This window comes from Primulina eburnea, chromosome 12, assembly GCF_022965805.1.
Source record: "Primulina eburnea isolate SZY01 chromosome 12, ASM2296580v1, whole genome shotgun sequence".
NCBI lineage: Eukaryota > Viridiplantae > Streptophyta > Magnoliopsida > Lamiales > Gesneriaceae > Primulina > Primulina eburnea.
The window spans coordinates 5,815,521-5,835,958 of NC_133112.1; the positions used below are offsets into that span (position 1 = coordinate 5,815,521).

General features: G+C 33.2%; 3 protein-coding genes across 4 annotated transcripts; 1 reads left to right on the forward strand and 2 right to left on the reverse strand.

Moving 5' to 3' along the window:
* Positions 1 to 8,514: 8,514 nt before the first annotated feature.
* Positions 8,515 to 9,054, reverse strand: LOC140807936 (uncharacterized). The gene has a single exon (XM_073164896.1). The coding sequence runs from the start codon at positions 9,052 to 9,054 to the stop codon at positions 8,515 to 8,517; it is 540 nt and encodes a 179-aa protein (XP_073020997.1).
* Positions 9,055 to 15,374: 6,320 nt separating this feature from the next.
* Positions 15,375 to 16,956, reverse strand: LOC140808290 (leucoanthocyanidin dioxygenase-like). Of its 2 annotated transcripts, XM_073165371.1 has the most exons (3): positions 16,388 to 16,956; positions 15,753 to 16,300; positions 15,375 to 15,680 (listed from the first exon to the last, which is right to left on the reverse strand). In XM_073165371.1, exons 1-3 carry the CDS (start codon positions 16,936 to 16,938, stop codon positions 15,505 to 15,507), a joined length of 1,275 nt encoding a protein of 424 aa, XP_073021472.1. In that variant the 5' UTR covers positions 16,939 to 16,956; the 3' UTR covers positions 15,375 to 15,504. The 2 variants fall into 2 exon arrangements, with proteins under 2 accessions (XP_073021472.1, XP_073021471.1); XM_073165370.1 differs by having other exon boundaries at positions 15,375 to 16,300.
* A 2,222-nt stretch (positions 16,957 to 19,178) lies between these two features.
* LOC140807258 (uncharacterized) lies at positions 19,179 to 20,386 on the forward strand. The gene has a single exon (XM_073164038.1). The coding sequence runs from the start codon at positions 19,298 to 19,300 to the stop codon at positions 20,249 to 20,251; it is 954 nt and encodes a 317-aa protein (XP_073020139.1). The 5' UTR covers positions 19,179 to 19,297; the 3' UTR covers positions 20,252 to 20,386.
* The last annotated feature ends 52 nt before the right edge of the window (positions 20,387 to 20,438 follow it).

Genomic DNA, 20,438 nt, shown 5'->3' on the forward strand with positions numbered 1-20,438 from the left:
ATAAAAGTATGACATTATTATTTTTTTTTTTAAAGGAACAAATTTTTATATTATGAATTGTCAATGTTGTAATTGGTTTGTATATATTTATGAAGGAACCTAAACATAGGTGGTTATATTTTTTAAAACTAAATTACTATGGAAATGACAAAATAGGAAAACATAACGTTATCATAATGATTCAAACTTTGAGTGAACGTCTACCATATACGTTTATGAAATAATTATTATTAAAATTTAAAACTATATTTTTTAATTTAAAATCATAAAAATTTTAGTAATTTTTTCAATTTGCAAATTTTTAATGTATCTTGAATTGCATTATAAATTGAAAAGTTATAAATTAAATGTATCTTGTTAGATTGAAAATATGTTCGTTTTGATAATAGCAAACAACGTCGAGTTGTCTCAGAGTCCAACTGTTATTTCCTTGTATTGACAGGTTTCAAACTCGACATTATGAAGTCAAGCTAGACAACCTAATAATCAAGATCTCAGTTGGTCTGCACAATTTTCCATCTATATATTCTAACGTCATGTTGCACCTCTTTCTTTTAGAACAAGCTGCTTCCAAGACTCAAACCAGACTGCATAAGAAGCTCAAGCTGCAAATTGATCTCTAGCTATTATACTTGCCACCAAGTCAGTTTTTATACATACCAACCCAATAATTCATAATATCGTGTGACCAATCAATATACATTATCTAGTATCATTAGTTGTTCAAGATGTCTTCGAATAAAAAAAAGACACACACGATTTTCTACTATGAAAGGAAATGAGAGAAAAAAACATGACCTTGCTTTTATGTCAGATATCAATACGAGTATTTGTTTATATATGTATCACTAGTCCAGTCGGACTCTTCCACACTTGAAAATCTATTTTTAGTTGTCTAGCTACATCTAGCTAGTCAAGAAACATGCACTAACAACAATTGTTAAGGTAAGCTCAAGTGTTAAATTAAATTTTAAAGAGTTTATTCACTCCTCTAAACTCTATCTTCGATCTTAACAAGTGAAGTGGAGATATTTTTTCTCGAATGAAGGTACATCTGACTGCCTAAGATGATGATATATGATATGTCATCACCGATGGTTCTATAAGATCTTGATAGCCAACATTGCTATAGCTATCTCTGTGAGTGCACATCAAATGGTTGAAAATCCCTGGTCAGAGTAGACCACTGAGGATAAGAAAAAAAAATTCAATCTCGAAAATATGGCTAATGATATTCTTTATAAAACTCTTGATAATAATATGTTAAATAAGATTAAAAAAATTAACTCAATTATGTGAAGTAAATGCCCAGCTAAAGAGAACAAGCTTACTGCTACAATTCAAAAGTTTGATAATGCCAAGATGAAACTTGACGAAACATTAAATAAATTTTATGAACATGTCAATGCATTATTATTGAACTTGCTTATCTTGACAAATAATACCCTAACTGTGAACTTGCTTTAAAGGTTATGAAATCATTGCTTAGGGAATGAGATGTGAAGAAAGTGGTTATTAAGGAGTCCAAAGGCCACAAAAAACTCGAGCTTCATGATCTATTTACAGACTTTATAGTCTATGAGTTCGAATTGAGGATTCACATAGAAGAAGAACCTTCAACTCTTCAGTCAATCAAAGCTATGGCTACTACTACCCCCACATCAATTGTCGGTGAAGAGTCATCTAGCAGAAAATCCGCTGATCAGATAAGCAATGAGGCTATATCTCTTTTCGTTAAGAAATTCAGCAAATTTATGAGAAAAAATTGACCTAAATTTATTTCTTATTGTAAAAAAGATCATATTGATGATACTCAAGCTTGTTTTAACTATGGAAAGAAGGGCCACTTTGTTGCAGTAGGCCAAATAAAGATGAAAAGAAGCCTTTTGAGATGATATGGTCTAGGGATGACAAGAGACCGTTCAAGAAAAAGAGGGACCAGAAGTTACTTATTGTTGAGGCAAGTAAAAGTAAGTTCATGTTATGGATAAAATCAAGTCTAAAATGATACACTTAGTTTGGTCCAGAACGATTTATAAACATGACCAGCCCGAAGTCCAAACCGTTTGGACTTTATCTTATGAGAACAAGGCAAAACATAGAAGACTTAGATATCTTGAACCAGGGTCTCTATGTCTAGTTGTACATGTCTCAAAGGTCTCGTAAGAAGCCTAGTACAGCCAGACATAACTTTATGAAGGAAACCTAGACGGTATTATAATTGCAAGACTATTCGAAAGAGATATAGAATGAATGGTAAGAATGAAAGGCATAAAAACATCTAATGAGACATAGAGCACATTACCATAATACACAAGATTATGCAAAATCTCACACTCTTTTGGATACACATTGGTAGTGGCCAATTAGATAATTCAATTGTGAGTCTCGAAAGAATTGATCCAATCAGGACCCAATTAACTTTGGGTACCAAATGTTTATTTCAATGATTGTAAGTACAAAATAAAAAACTAGTCAAAGAATCTATTTGGTATATGGACAACGGCAGTTATAAACATACGGCAGAAAAGTAAAGTTGATTTCAGAAGTCATTGAATGCAAATGACAGAGAATAAATTTTCACAAAGAATAAATTTTCAAGATGATTCCGAGGATAAAGTTGAGGGTAAGAGTAATATTATCTATGATAATGTTATCATTAGAGATGTGCTACTAGATGAAAATATTTGCTACAACTTGATTAGTATCAGCAAGTTATGTGATAATGAATATTCTGTTGAGTTTCATAAATACACTTGCATTGTAAGATCTTTTAATGGTGATATCATGCTAATTGGAGTAAGAGAACAAAACATTGACTTGTTGCTCCTACAAGTTTTATTGCTTTGAATGATAATAAGAACATGCTATGGCACAAACGATTGAAACCCGAACTTCATTATATTTCCTTTCTGAGTAAGCAAGAAATGATGACTGGATTGTTTAAGGTCAATTTTACTAAAGATAATATATGCATTTCATCTTAGCTTGGTAAAAAAATTATATTTACTTAAAAAAATAAAAGGTACAACTCTTCAATTAAATTCTCGGATTTCCTACATATGTTCTATTTGGTCACAATGATCTGTTTGGTATGCACAATACTCCAACTAGATATTCTAAAGTCAGGCTCAACATATTTCTTCTAGAACAAGCTGTTTCCAAGACTCAAACTAGACTACATAAGAAGCTCAAGATTCATATTGGTCTCTAGTTGGTATACTTGTGCACAAAGTAAGTCTGGATACACACCAGTCCGACAATTTAGAATATCGTGTGACCAATCAATGCACATTATCTAACATCTTCAGTTGATCAAGAATTTATTCTAAAAAGACACGTGCATGTTTTTTCTCTCTCATATATGAACTTTAAGAAGCCATTCATTGACATATTTAGATAAATGCCCAATGAGCATTTATTGTTGCATACTATGATGGGAAATGAGATAAATGACGTCTTGCTTTTATGTCAGATATCGGTACAAATTTACATTTGTTGAAGATCTGATCGTTGAAGGAGTTCATCCATATATAGGCAGGATTCAAGACTAAAAGAGACTACTGAAACATTTTCATTATCTTCCTAATCAAGAATTTAGAGGACTCTTTGCTTTGCTATCTTAAAGATGCTCCATAGCACACACATACTGTTTTTATCATATCATCAAGGATCAACTCGTAATGCCTTAACAGCTCTAGCTACTCAAACTATATGTGAAAGAGTTGTGTTTGTATATGTCTGGATCTAGGGTTCAATAAACTTTGGTGTTTCATGTTTGTGCAAAGATAATAATAGTTTCAATATATGTATTGGATAAGTCTAATCGAGGTGAGTTTGTAAAAAAGCTATATAAATCGAAGTTTTTTTGTTGATTCATTCTTAATTTGAAGAATGAGAGACATAAAATGATATTGTTTCGGAACTTCCATATATCTTGTGTTTGTTACCTCCAATCATTTTTAGTTATGTCTTATTATATATCTGTCTAGTTTCTTAATTAAAAGATTGTTTAAAAGAATATATATTGTATAATTGGTCCAGTTGGATACTTCCACACTTAAAAATTATTTTCAGTTGTCTAGTTGCATCTAGCTAGTCAAGAAATAGACATTTACAACTAACTAGTGTTAAAATCATTAAATTTAAAATAAAATTTTAAAGAGTTTATTCACCCTATCTAAACTCTATTTTTGATCCTAACATTTCGTAATTTAGAGTATAAATTAAAAATTTATTTAATATTATTTAAAATAAAAATATTACTATGCTAAATAATTATCTATTACTATATATAATATATGAGCACCCTATTCTAGCTATATGAAGTCATGTTGTAATTTATTATTTGTCTAAAACACACTTCATCTTATCAGACTAACTACATAGTTTTCTTATAACATAATGACATTTTTCTTTATATTTTATTTTATATATTGCAATTTCAATTTCAAAAATTTATAAATTTTATCTAAAATTTTAACAACTACTTCATTTATTACGTTTTCATTATGAATCGTCAACTTTGTTTTTCATTGTATATATTTTAGAAAGTATTGAAAAAATGTTCGTATTGTATATTTAAAAATAAAACAAAATTGTTAAGATGCCGTAAAAAAAATTGAAAAATATCATAAGTTGTCGGACCAAAATGTCCTTTCAACCCCACTAGTCATCCCATTTCCAATTTATAAATTTTAATTTCCCATTTTCTCTCACTTGTTTTGCTTTCCTTGAATGAAAAAAATAACATAGCATTCAAACTTTAGTTATTATTAATAAATATGATCAAAAAATTAAATTATCGATTTCAAAAGATATCGATGGAATTTCTAATGAAGATGGTTATTATGCCCTATAATCTGTAATTATTCTCTCTTTCAGTTTATAAGTTTATATATATATATATATATATATATATATATATATATATATATATATATATATATATATATATATATATTGCTTTCTTGAATATTTTGTTGCAATTGAAATTCAAACTATGACATCTTCAAAAAAATACAAATAAAAAAATTTCAACTATGATATTGAGATTTTTCTGAAAATTTTGATATGAAAAATTATTCTAACATGAAAATTTTGTTTAAAATTCAACTTTATTAATTAGTGCGTTTTGGAGATTAGTTGATGGATCTAAGATCGTCTCACCAGAGTATTTGTGTTGAATACATTAAAGACTCATATGAAGCATTCATCTCTACACAATCTGATCTCAAACAATATTTTCTATGTTATGAGATTTTATTGTAATATATTTTTTAAAAAAATAAAAAAATAATTGTTAAAAATTATTTGAAATATTATGTACTAATATGGATTAATGGCAGGGAATTCAAATATAAAAAGCAAATCAACAAAAACGATGAAGTAAATTGGCAAAAACTTGTGTGAGACGGTCTCACGAGTCGTATTTGTGAGACGGATCTCTTATTTAGGTCACCCATGAAAAAGTATTACTTTTTATGCTAAAAGTATTACTTTTTATTGTGAATATGGGTAGGGTTGACCCGTCTCACGGATTATGACCCGTGAGACGGTCTCACATGAGACTCACTCAAGTAAATTAGTATGGTATTAACTTTTAGTCGGTTTTCTTAGTTTTAAAATCCTAAATTATATATATGTTAACATATATAATATTAAATATTATAAAGTTAAAAAAAATCTTTGATAATATGTTAAGTTTTCTCTGTCTACATTCTAGGTATTCCACTACCCATTTTGAAGAAGTTTTGTTTTGTTTTTTTTAAAAAAAAACACATAAAACCCGAACCTGAACTACTAGAACCCAATCGGTACCCGATTTGTCGGATATTATGAAATAATAACTCGAAAAAATCAGGTACCCAATCTGAACTATCTGAATAGGTGAGTGTCACATTATCCGTGCTCACATAAATATGCAATGTGAGTATGCAGTATATCAAACCTAATATATAATGACGCGTGATGAAACTATATCCTCGGGATGTTTGTTAGAAAATAGAGATCTCAGCCAAATATCCTCAACATGTATGCTTCAAATTATTGTTATTAAAATATGTAACTTTATATTTTACAAAAAAGTGAATACATGTAAAGAGCAATCCCGTAATTTTTTTTTATGGATTAAGCACTATCCCAAGAAAAAATCTCGAGGTAAACTTTATCCTAAAATTAACCTTCCTGCTCGTTTTTTTACTATCAATTCCGATTTTATCTTATTTTTTTAAAAATAAGATGGCTCCCCAACTTATTTAACCAATCTCATTCTTCATTTTTAGCAACTGTGGAACATAAGAGTTTATAATTTATTTTCTAACTAAGTTTATTAACCTGTAAAATCAAGAAGATTTAGTGTACTAAACCTCAAGTTCGTGGTACCCTAGGAAGCCAGCAATATTAATTGGGCAATATCCCAGTGAAGACAAACTACAAACAACTAAACTTTTTTCAGACAATCAATCAGTGATATACATATATATGTGTATATATATATATGCATGCATAAATGGAGTATTGTGGTATTAATGAGAGGGCAGAGGGGGACCAAATGAAGGCAATAAGCAGTTATTTCAAAAGAAAAGAAAAGAAAAGACATGCATCTCTTAGCTGGCCTTAATACATGAGAAAACTGTGGCGGTCCATCCTCGGTAAATGAATCAGATATATAAAGATAATAATTATAATAATATATTTTAAAGATCAAATGCTTATCAATAAGATCAAAACCTATAGTTGTTAGTTAATATGTAATTTTATTTTTTGTACTCGTAACATCACAGAGACAGAGTAGAACTATTTCGATGCTAATGAGTCGAGCTGTTAATCTCATAAGTTCGAAGAGATACGTGTCTATTTGCTAGTCATGTAGTTTGATATCTCTTAAAGATCAGTCATACACTTTCTCTATCACTGGCCATGTCCTTAAAGACAATATTACTCGTTAAGATCTGACGTCACTCTTTTACCACACATCTGATGACCAACCATATCAAACGACACAATGTCAACAGTTTGATAGACGAATATCACCCTTGCCAAAACTTTAATCATTTTTAGTACCCCTAAACACTGAAGTGTCTATTGGTAGATACGGTATTCTTACTGTTCATATTACTTTGACTTAAGTTTTACAAAATATTAGAGTTATAAATCATTATATTTTTCATATATATTGATATATTATCTTATATAATATATCATACATTCTTCTCTATCTTATTTTCTAGTACAATAGTTCGAACACACAAAAGTGAATGGCTAAAAACCATTGAAACATAGAAAATAAAAAAGAACATTGAAACAGACAAACTTGTCTTATTATCACAGAGGATCAGATCTTTTCACTAAAGAGAAACACGATTTCCACGAAATTTTTAGCCAAGAATCAAGATGTCATTGAATTAATGTAATATATCCAATTCAAGAAAATATATACCAGTCAAATTTTAATTTTAATTTTAAGGGTCTATAATTTTTCGTGGGTGGTGCATCCTTTACACAAAAATATCACTATTTATGACTTTTCAATTCTTGCATCAAAATTTAAAGAAGCTAAAAATTCAACTTGAATAGATATTCAAACCCTGGCCTTATTCAGTTTCGTTGTCGTACAAATTGGTTTTTATTTTAAAATATCTCTAAACTATTGGTATTGATGTGTTTTATTTGTGATTGTCTGAGTGTACAATGTTTTTTTCATAGCACGAAATCTGTCTCTATTCAATTTTAGTCATTTTTCTATGTAGTGTCATGTCATCATTTTCTGATAACACGTGTATCATTATTTTCCGGTGTCACGTATTATGTTCCGTTGGCATGTTAACACTCCGATGAAAAATGACTAAAATCGACAAAATGAAAATTTACAAGGAACCAAACATCCGGAAAGTCGACATGAAATTGTACTTGATCTTTTACTGCTAAATTATACGAGCTACTCGATCAAACTCTTGCTGTATAGAACGAGCTAGCATTAATGAAGTTTGTTAGTGACAGAAAAAAGCCAAATGGAATTGTTGGGCGACAAAAAAGTCAGAGCAATAATCCCCACGGAAATATATGTCCCCATTACTTTAATTTTCTCAGAATTCAAGGATTGAAAGTGACACTGCACTGCACCCTTTGTATCATATCTTGCTAGCTAGTAAATACTCGGATACATTTTTTGGAAGTGCTTCTATATATCTATTTATATATAGGATAAACTTATAAAATTTGAAAAATTTTATATTTAGAAACAACTTATCCATGTATCCTCGACGACGACGACGAGCGCCGGAGAATGTTTGTTTATCAGATATTAGATATATCCAGCAAAGATTAATATTATGAAAATGTTGAAATCGGTCTTCCGATCCCATAATTCAAGCTAGAGTAAATAAGACTGATAAATGAATCAATCAAACAGTACTATTATTGCATGAAGTCTCAAAGTTTAAAATATAACGATAATTTAGCTTCTCGTGATGATCGAGTATGCATACATGACCAAATAGAAATGGCATACTTCTACGTACTATCATCCCATTGAGGTGCTGACTTTCGTCCTAAACGAAGCTCGAGATCGATCTGTTCATTCGGGGTGGAATCTGTCGCACTCTCCGTAATTTCACTGCCATCTAAAACCAATGGACTCGTGGCGTTGCTCGATTTATCTGTCGCGAAGTTAGGCGAGTCAGAAGTGAGAGGGGAAGATGAATCCATGGAAGCTTTCATTTCCCTGCCAATAAGGACACTATTAGGCTTTGACATGGGATAGACAAGGCACAATCCATTTGTTACGAATTCTTGTGCAGGTAAAAAGATTGGGGACGGATGAGCTTTAGCCACCGTGGAGGAATGGGGTATATTTGGTGACCCTTCAAGTAACTTGACACGGTCTCGACGATGCACGTTCATGTGACCCCCGAGAGCCTGAGCCGAGCGGAACTCTCTCCGGCAAAACGTGCACGTATAGAAACGTGGCGGCCATGTGCAGCCCAACATGTTCCCTGCCGTGTCCTTCTCGAATGCCCGAATCACCCAAGAATCATCTTCGTTTCTAGACATTTGTTCCTGATCTTGTCGGTGTTTCGAGATTTTTTCGCCTAGTTTCGAAGCAGAATGAAGAAGATAAACCTTACCTCGACATCCATGGAACTAGTGTTGCCATTTAACGTAAAATGATGCCGATAAAGGGATGGTGTAGAAGTAAAAGTTCAAAACAATTGAACAAGGGATGGGCTTTGTGGGGAGATAGAGACAAAAAAATTCGGCGCCGTAGATATCAACAGAGTTTTTTTTTTTAGTATGAAGTTAGATTTTAATAAAATTTGAAACATATTTTTCGTCGTAAATGTTCACAAAAGCAATGCTCTTTTGCATCGGCTTCGACGTCCTCCCAAGCAAATGTTAAACAATTTTTTTATTTTTTTTTACATTTAAATAATATTATCCAGAGTAGATGTCTTGTGAGACGGTCTCACCAATCTTTATCTGTGAGACGAGTCAACCCTATCGATCTTCACAATAAAAAGTAATACTCTTAGCATAAAAAGTAATACTTTTTCATGGATGACCCAAATAAGAGATCCGTCTCACGAAATACGACCCGTGAGACTATCTCACATAAATTTTTGCCTATTATCCAATTGGATGACAAATAAATATAATTGAATATTGCTTTCATATTTTACATAGTATGGAAGGATTTTTATTTAACAAAAATTGTAACTAAGCATATTATTGTTTCGTGTGGTCGTGAAAATACAACCAAATATTAGCATCTTTTGACAAACTCGAGAAACAACACATATACGCGAGATCGAGTTAAAATTTTAATTGTCTAATCTTTTATTTTACTTCTGAAATTTTTGGATGCATATGCACATCTTAACTAAAATAAGTTTTCGAAAATTTTATTGGGCTAAGTTATCTTATATTTTTGTAAAAAAATTAAATAATTTTTTAAATATTATGGGGCTAAATTATTATTATTATTATTTTCTTATGAATGTAGATTTTTTTTCCCAAAAATTCGAGAGGGTAGTTAGGAAAAAAAATATTGGTCGAATCTGCTAATACTAATTAGTATTAACGTGCGTGAAGGTTATACGTTTTTTCGTGTACGTAAAGATTACACCATTAAAATTATTTTTTACAATCATTGCGTGTATATGGCACATTTTAATAATTAAAATAATCTTTTATAATTTAATTTTAATATGTTGTAAAAACATTAATGGCCATTTAAACTACAGAAACGTTGAATATTATAATGGCGCAGAAGTTATGAGGAGGGAAGTTGTGAGAAGTTTAAGAATATTTAGAAAATTATTGTATAACCAATTTAATTTTTTTTAATATTTCTTATCTTTATGGTTAGTTTGGGAATATTACTTAAATGTATATAAACCTAACCAAGAAGATGCGATTAATGTAAATAAGTATATATCAAACCAATAAGTTTAGTGAATCAATCGTCTCATGCTCTTAGTTACTTGAGTAGGTCTCATATGATACCGTCTCACGTATCATATATAATCTGTGAGACGGGTCAACCCTACTCATATTCACAATAAGAAGTAATACTCTTAGCATAAAATGTAATACTTTTGCATGAGTGACCCAAATAAGAGATGCGTCTCACAAATACGACCCGTGAAACAGTCTCACACAAGTTTTTGTCTAGTTACTTTCATTTACATTTGACTTTCATGTTATTACTTGATGCGATCCGGACGAACTGGGTGAGCTAGGTCCACCTGATCTGATAAGAGTTTTGTTAAGGAAAAATGAACAAGGATATATATTTTGTGGAGAAGATATCTCTCTAATATGACTTCAACTGTAACCTGCAAACAAGGAAATGAACTCGTGAATGTGCGCCAGAGAGGTGTCCGACGTAGCAACCCCGATGCTTAAGTCAGCAGGTGAAAGATGAAGGAGATAATGACTATGTATATGTGTGAATATACGTGAATGCCTAGAGCTTAGTAACAAAAATATTCAGGTCAGATCCTTCAAATGAAATACATACCTGCTATTTATAGTAGGGAAATATCATAATTACCATGTTTTCAGTGTTCACCTGCTAATTAGGATAAGGTGACTGCCCATACCCTACCTCTGATAACTTCTCTGACACGCTATCCCATATGGTTGTGACAGTAATGATTATCAAGCATAAGGGAGTTCATACTGGTGCACTCGAGTAAGATGATATTTTCGAAGTAGCTTGAGTATAAAGTTTCCCGGGAACTTGTATCAAAGCTCAGGCTGCTGGTAGCCCGAGGTATATGCCCGGATGCTAATAGACTAGGGAAATGATGTCTCGGGCATTCACATATCCGGCTCCTGATAAACTCTTACGTTGGAGAGAAAATTAAGAGAGACGGCTCAACCAACTTTCTCAAGAGAGGTGGCCGAATTTCTTTGAGAGGAGAGGGGAGAGTTTTCGAAAATCCTTAGGAGAAGGAGGCTAGGGTTTTCAAAAATTATGAATTATTTTAAACTCTAAGCCTAATACACATATATATAAGCTTAGGGTCCATTAATTAAATTAAATACTTAATGAGCTTAATCAATTAATTATCCTAGTCCAACTAGTTTAATTAATTAATTAATCTTTTAAAGTCTAATTAAAAACTTTAATAATATGTATGTTGGTCTTGTACTCCTACAAGCCCATTATACATATTCCCATTACATTTAATTTAATATTTAATAAACTCAACCTTTGAGCTTAATAAATTAAATACATTATAAATTCAACAATTGAATTTAATATTTAAATTATAAATTCAACTCCTTGAATTTTATCACCTGCAATATTTAATATTTAATAATCCCAACTTTTGAGTTTAATAAATTAAATTATCAAATTTTATAAATTCAACTCCTTGAATTTATTCTCTTCTAATTTCATAAATTCAACTTCTTGAATTCACTATATCATAAATTCAACTACTTGAATTTATTTTATCAAAATTTAATTATCGTAAATTCAACTCCTTGAATTAACTATATCATAATATAAATTCAACTCCTTGAATTTTTTCTCTCAACGGGAACAAACGATCCAGTGCTTGTGTGACCCTCAATGGTTCAGGGATACAGCTAGCCGTGGGTTCACAACTCTTTGTGATTCAAGACATAATCCTTTATTCGGGCTTACCCTAGTTAGCCCCATTCTTTTCATCAACACCTTGATCAAGAATGTCAGAACTCATTTCTGATTGCACCCGTCGGATCATGGTAAGAGCGTCTAGTAGCATCGCCCCATGATCCCCTAGGTATCACTGATAGTGCCTGCAAGAACCAGTCGATTATGATTAACGTACAGTACGGTCCCTTCATCTCATATATCCCGATCGAATCTGCAACCATTGGTTCATCGAGGGTTGCATATTAATTCGATAACTATGTGATAACTATAATAGTGGCATCACGTATACTATTCGAGAACTTCTTCTCTAATGTACATCTCGTACTCTGGCCAAAGATTCCATGCACTATTATTTCATCAGATCACATAGGATATCCACACCCGCGGATGAGCGGTGAATTCCCGACTACAATGCACTGGCTCCTATATGTGTCGCAACTATACTCAACCTCGCCACCTGATGACTCTCCTGGAGCCGGTAAACGAGTCAAAGCACAACCCTGGCATATAGAGCCTCAGTGTTGTCCCGAGTCGTAAGGACTAATGGTGTACAATCATAACCACGGACTTATTCTCTCGATGAATGATAACCACTTGGAAAGTCTGAGGGAGGGTTGTTCGGTATAATCATCATATGACTATCCATCAGCGTGTTTGGACATATCCATGCCCTCACCAAGAAACGCAGTACACAACATCACATATGCTAGTCTCGAGCTCAAGCGACCTTTATCCATGTTTTAGACGGCTGAATCGACTAGGAACCAATTTAGAATATGCAGTGTTTACAAATGAGTTTCAACATCGAATTACGATTCATTTGTATTAAAGCATAATCAAGGACTTTATCTATGCTGATTGCATGGGTATACAGAAAAAGTATAAAGAAACCATTAAAAAGTAAATTATATTAAAATAAAGATTGTTTATTTCACTTGAGTCAATAAATTCCCTAGCCAACCGTTGGCTTGTAGGACATCTACTCTAACATGCAGTGATGCTGATATATTGGCAACAATGAATTCTGCGGTGGAGGATGGTGTTGACATTTTTTCCCACTCTCTCGGTGGACCATCAAATGATTTCTATAATGATGGTATTGCCCTCGGTGCGTTTAGTGCGATCCAAAAAGGTATTTTCGTAAGCTTCTCCGGAGATAATTCTAGTCCAATCAGTTCTTTATTGTCGAATGAGGTACCCTGGTTTCTCACAGTGGGTGCCAGCACAATCGATCGGAAGATAGTCACAACGACATTGTTGGGAAATATGGATATCTACGATGGAGAGTCAATTTTACAGCCTAGCGATTTTCTCACAACGTCATTGCCTTTGGTTGGCACGGGGGGCTAGTGAGAACCAAACCACAAGTTTACGTGTCGCTGGGTCACTTGATGGCAATGATATAAGAGGAAAAGTCGTGCTCTGCGCAAGGGGTGGTGGGATAGGGCGCATCGCCAAGGGCCAAACGGTGAATGATGCTGTCGGTTCTGCATGATTCTGGTGAATGATGAACTCTCGATGGTTACTGCACGATGGAGGATCCACACGTGCTGCCTGCAACGCACGTGAGTTATGACGCGAGTGCAAGAAAACTGACACATATAAATTATATTAAAAAAAGAATAATTGTGTCAGCAGCGGCAATGAACATAACCTTTGATGAGCTTTCCTCCATGCATTTGAACAGTGTATAATATTTTCTTCAAATACAGTCGATTGGTGAGCGAGTTCATCATATAGAAGCTTTCTATTTTCGACCATAATTTGTTGTTGTATCTTCTTCGGGTTCTTCTCGTAGAACCTCATCAGCTAAGCAAAACAATATTGCACTGTGTGTTTTATCCATAATCTCATCCTTCTCAACCACAGATAGAGATTCCGACAGTTTTTCTCTACCTTCTAAATACAAGGCTTTCGTTGAACCTTGATGAACCGGTAGATCCTTCATTTTTACCTGTCATAAGGTAAAATTTGCTCCGTTAAATTTTTCTACCTTAACTTTGTACTTGTTATAGTTCCAATAACATCCTTTACAAGTTTAAGACCAACCCTAGTTGGGCAATGTTCTAAAGAATATTATTTCTGATGTGGTCAGAGCTGCAAACACAGAGCATACTTTGAAATTCAAGATAAAATTACAAAGAAAATCTCTAATACCAATTTCTTGAACTTGCTGTCATGCATATTATAGAAAATTATATATGAAAACAAATAATGAAGGAAATGAGACAAAAGAAATTTATTTCATTCGGCAATTTGCCTATATTTATGAGAAAGAGAGCAATAATCTCTATACTATGGAGAAAATATTACAAGATAACTCTTCACGCACTCAAGATTTTCTTATCCCAAGTCTATACAAATAAAATCTAAATTTCTCTCAATTGCTTATTATGTTTCTCACTTTGGGATGTTTTTCAAGACATTGGATGATGCCTATTTATAGACAATTTTGATATAAAACATATGGTTCAAAATCTCTCACATCTTTCTACTAACAACCACAATATTTATTTGTCAACCATTAACCACCATATTTATAAGTTTTCCATACATCAACTGTATGAGGTCCTTAACTCCTAATCGTTAATACAATACAATATGATTAGAATTAATTAATTACAACGGATGAGTAATTTTTTTTTACAATTAGTCCAAAACTAGGCGGTGGGAGTGGGTGCGCAAAATCCCGCGCGGTCACTACTGATGCTAACCGGAAGGAGTTTGACAAAGTTTGGCACACGTCTTCCTTTGCGGGTATGCACCTTGTTCTGTCTGAAACTCTATTTTGCACAAAGTCGTCAATATGAAAGTTGAAGATCTATGTCTTGGCTTTCATTTGTCATTGACCTCACCCCATTTTAGTACTAGATATGAGAGTTATGTTCATTCTAAAAATTTGTCAGTGCAGGAACGTCAATACACACGACACATTTCAGAGTGATTTTGCCCCTATTTTCATATGGATTTGGACAAAACTCAAAACACAAAAGTTTAGTGCATTGTATTAGCTTTCTAATGAAATTGGTTTCATCTCATTTAAAATAATACTCATATTATTGTGCTATAAACCATAACAAGTGTCTCTTCTCAATTGTGTTCAACGTACTTTTCAAACATAAATTAATTACTAATACAATCATTCATTATTACAACATATTTTCTCACTTTTATTGTCAATAATATACTTCATATACTCAATAATATGACAAATATCATGAAATATCGAGAATAACAATAAAATTTACGGTAATAGGATGCAAGGTCCTCATACACCAACATATTAATATATTCAATTAATTAACAACACACAACAATTAATCTTGAATAACAAAGTTCAACTGTAAATCAACTTATTCTTTGGTTTTTCCCTCGGATTGTTGATCACGAGCAGCATCTTCATCTCCTTTCTTGAATAGCTTGAGATCTATATGCTCCTGGGATTCTTGATCACGAGCCGCATCCTCATCACCTTTCTCGAACAACTTGAGATCTATGCGTTCCTTGGATTCTTGAACGTGGCCAGCATCTTCATCACCTTTCTTGAACAATATTTTGCGGTTTATATGTTCCTGGGATTCTTGATCATGATCAGCAGCACCCTCATCACCTTTCTTGAACAACTTGTGCTTTATATGTTCTGCAAATGTGCGAGGCGGAAAGAGCGGTGGTTGAGCCTCTGAAATCGTCTCCGGCAGAGGCTTGAGTATGATCTTTTCCTTCGCTGGCTCGCAGAAAATGGCCCAAGAAATCCTTACTTTCTCCTTGTTCACTAATCCCCTGTGAAGTATGCTCTTATACATCCCATTGCTCAAAATCTCAATAGTGTCCCCAATATGCATGATTATAGAATCCGGGACGCATTTCGCCGTGACCCAATTGCCCTGATAGAAGACTTGCAAGCCTGGCACCATATTGTGGAGGATAAAAGTAAGGGCACTGACGTCGGTGTGAGCTTCGACACCGAGAGCGAGCTCCGGCTGAGGACATATTGGGTAATAGTTGATCTTTTTTTGCATAATGAGGTCCTCCATGCCTCCAACTTCCTTCTCTAGCCTGTGTTCTTCCAGTTTTAACCCCAGTGAGAGAACTGACAATATAGTTGTTGCTAGCCCTCTTAGTTGCTTTGCGTACTCGGTTACCGCTGGCCTGGAAATACACACATTATCAACAAATATCAGTAGTTGGTTCTTTATAATATGAAAGAAAAGTAACAAGAAAAGGATGAAAACTCACACATAATCAGCAGGTTTCGCTGGCCAAATAGACATATCCCTTTTGTCCTCAGGGAAAATACAATGGAAAAAATAGTCCTCCCACTCCAACTTCCCGCTAGCATTATTAGCAAGCTTGCTCCCATACCCTTGCACGTTCCCTGAAGCTTGGTCATTGGCATACTTTTCCTTCTCCTCCATAGGCAACCCGAAGAACTCTTCGCCCGCAACCTTAACCCGATTCACGATATCTTCCGAAATCCCATGGTTAACAAGATGCATCACGCCCCACTGCATCGCTGCAGCCCTCAACTCCTCATGACATTTTATTCTCGTTGCTTCGTCCATCGCATTAACCGATGCTAAGTCAATGGTCGGAATTTGTGGTCCTTCACTGAGTTTCTCTTGCAAGAAAATGTCGCCAATGTTCTCGAGTTCTTCTATAGGCCTGACATACTCTTTAGGGATCGACTCGATCCCGCTGCCGGCCAGAATTTCGACTCGTGGGATTGGTGACATATTGGAGGGAGTAAAAGAATAATTAGACGAGCTTAATTTTGTATCTGTTTCCATGAAAATGGTTAATTGGTTGCGTATATATTGATAGGCGGTGTGGTATAGAACAGTAACTTAAACAAGAATTATGCATCCAACCCTCCGAAAAGAATTTTAGGCAGGTTAGTTTGAATGGCGGGTATGATTCACGTGAAACGTTCCTAATAGCCATATAGATAGATGGCTTGTCCCATCAGGCTTTACGTTATTTAATTGTGTTAGATAACTATCCATACGTCAAAGTACAATAATCGAATCACTGGTATGCGAATAAAAATTCGCCAAAAAATCCACCTGATTTGAGATTTTTTCGTATTGGCTTGATAAATATTTGATTCGTAATCGAAATTATCGAACTCGAGTAAATTTGAACATGCTCGAACTTCGAATTTATCGAACTCGAGTTGACCCCTATATATATTCAAACTTTTTTCCGAGCCGAACTCGAGCAAAAATTATTTTGATCGATTTTTTTTGGCACCTTGCGAACCTTAGTATTTTATTAATATAATAAATATATATACATTTCGAATATTTCGAGATTTGAATCAAAGTTCTAGACTTTTTTTAGTTTCGAACCGAGCTCGAATTCAGATATATTTAATTATATCCGAATTCAAACCTTAATATTATTTGACTCGATTTGGTTCGTTAGCATCCATAGTCTTGAATCACTGACTATATATTAATGCACATCAACAAAATTTTATCATACATTTGTGCTTACATTAATGTTACTTAAAAATGAAAATTTGGTAATTTATGAAGGGGAGTAACATCTCATTTTCCAGTAAGTCGAGTTCCAATCCCGTGCGTGATATATATAGAATTAAGATGTAATACCCCGGAAGATGCTCTATTTAAACCAGTATTTTGCATGCATATTGTGTATCGGAAATAATGGATATAATAATAATTTATAGTATATTTTAGTTCATATTTTTATTTTTACAATCTAATTAAATTGGAAAACAAATTATTATTATTACTAAAAAACATATATATTATAAAGAAATAAAAAATTTATAAATTATGGATTATTTTGAATAATATTTGAAAATAATTATTAAAGTAGGAGGAGAAATTTAAAAATAATAAGGGTATTTTAGATATGACAAAAAATGTTTCATCAACTTCTTACATTACATTCAAACTGTTTCATATGTTTATATACATAAGACGAATTGAATTGATCGTATTTACAAAAAAAAAAAAATATTTTTGACATAATTTTTATATACAAATTAAGATTTTTAAAATTTAAAATATATTATTTATTATATTATATTATTATTTTATATAATATAATTGTGTTCTAGTTCGATCTTTCAGTTGAACCGCAATCGATAAAATCGTCGTTTTGGTCATGAAAACATTGATACTTACAATGAGATTTAAATAATATATGAAGCAAATGTAATCCTTTTTCTACTCTTCGTTAATTTTTTAAAAGAAAACATGTCATAAAGTTAACTTCGGAACTCTAAATGTAGATATATATTAATTCAAAGATATATTATTTTATTATTATTATTTTATCTTCACAATTATTATAAAAAAATATATTTTCATTTTTATGTTTTGTAATTTTATGTAAAGAAAGACATACAACTTCAGGCGAAGCACGCCATGATCTCCTTTTTCATGCCTTTACGACTTTAGTTATCATCATCCCACCACGCTCCTAAATCATTCCTTCCATCCTTGCTTCTCACTCTTTACAGAATCAGTGAGTCTTATGTGAGATCGTCTCACGAATCTTAATCTGTGAGACGGATCAACCCTACCCATATTCACACTAAAAAGTAATATTCTTAGCATAAAAAATAATATTTTTTCATGGATGACCCAAATAAGATATCTGTCTCACAAATACGACCCCTGAAACCGTCTCACACAAGTTTTTGCCTTACAGAAGAGCCTTAAATTCATTAACTCGACATATCTATATAAAAAAAAAAGTGATATAGGAATATATAATCATGTTACTCTCCAATTTTTAATTGGTAAATTAAAAATGTACAACAATCATCATATACGTTGGCATACTGGTTTTCATTTTTATTGTACTTGTAGTCTTTTTTCGAACAGTTGGCATGACGTTAGAAATTTTGGAATTATCCAGCACCGTATAAGCAATATCTAATGTTATATCTAAAATATTATATCAACACTAACTCAGAAAATAAAATAACAACATTCTTCTCGCATTAAATCTTTGGGTCGATCTTTTCACATTGAGAATCATTCCTGGCCTGCTGCCTCAAACAGTCAACACCTGGTTAAAGTAAACCTTAATTACATTCAAATAAAGCTGACTTTTTTCATGCTCAATCAAAAACCCCTTGTTGCAAAAAATATCACCTGAAATCCTTAAATGGGCATTTTCTTTTCTCTTACACTGATTCTTATATCACTAGCATCCTTGCATATCCTACAAGCTCAAACTCAAGAAATCCAATCGGCCAGACTCCTCGATCTTGTGATCAGGGATTACACTTTCAAATCATACAACAACAACTTCAGAACAGGCAAACTGCACAGAATCAACTTACCAGCAAATCTTTCAGGCATAAATGTCGATACCATAAGATACCGGTGTGGCAGCCTAAGAAGATATGGAGCAAGAATCAAAGAATTCCACTTGAACGTTGGCGTTGAGGTGCATCCTTGCATCGAAAGAGTCATATTGCTTCGGCAAAATCTTGGATCGAATTGGTCATCTATATATTATAACAACTACGAATTGACAGGATATCGACTCATCTCACCTGTTTTAGGCCTACTAGCCTATAACATTGGTGTGAGTGGGATCATAAACTTCAGCAGCAGCATGCCATTTGAGCTGGGAATTGAAGCCGGAAGAAAGCCAATCCTTGTAGATTTTAGCAACACAACATTATACCATGTCTCAACCGGGATCGTCCCTTTATGTGCAAGCTTTGATCCTGATGGAAAGATGACACTGTCAAGTCAAATGAGGCCTAAGGTTTGTATTGCAATGAGGAACGGTCACTTCGGTTTGGTGGTTGAGTCACCAATGATTCCATTGAAGAGAAGGGCTAGCAAGTGGAAGATAGCGATAGGAAGCTCGATAGGAGCTGCGTTAGGGGCGTTCCTTCTGAGTTTGTTACTGATCGCCATGTTTGTAAATGCGAAAAAGAAGGCAAGAATGGATGAATTGGAGAGAAGGGCTTATGAAGAAGAAGCATTACAAGTTTCAATGGTTGGTCATGTGGGGGCTCTCACTGCTTCTAGCTCAGTTTCTAGCTCAAGAACTGTGGCTATGATAGAACATGACGAGTATAGAACAAATACAACTCATTCTTGATTTTCGTTTTGTTAGTCAATGTTAAGAATTTTAATTAGTCTAAATTTAAAGGTTCCCATTTTTTCAGATTGCAGAAAAAATTGTTGAAACTGGTAGAATAGTTTTAGAGAAGAAATGGTTGAAAATTTCTGATGGTCTGGCTCATTTTTGTTGTACTTGAAAATAACATTATTTACAGCTGCCAATC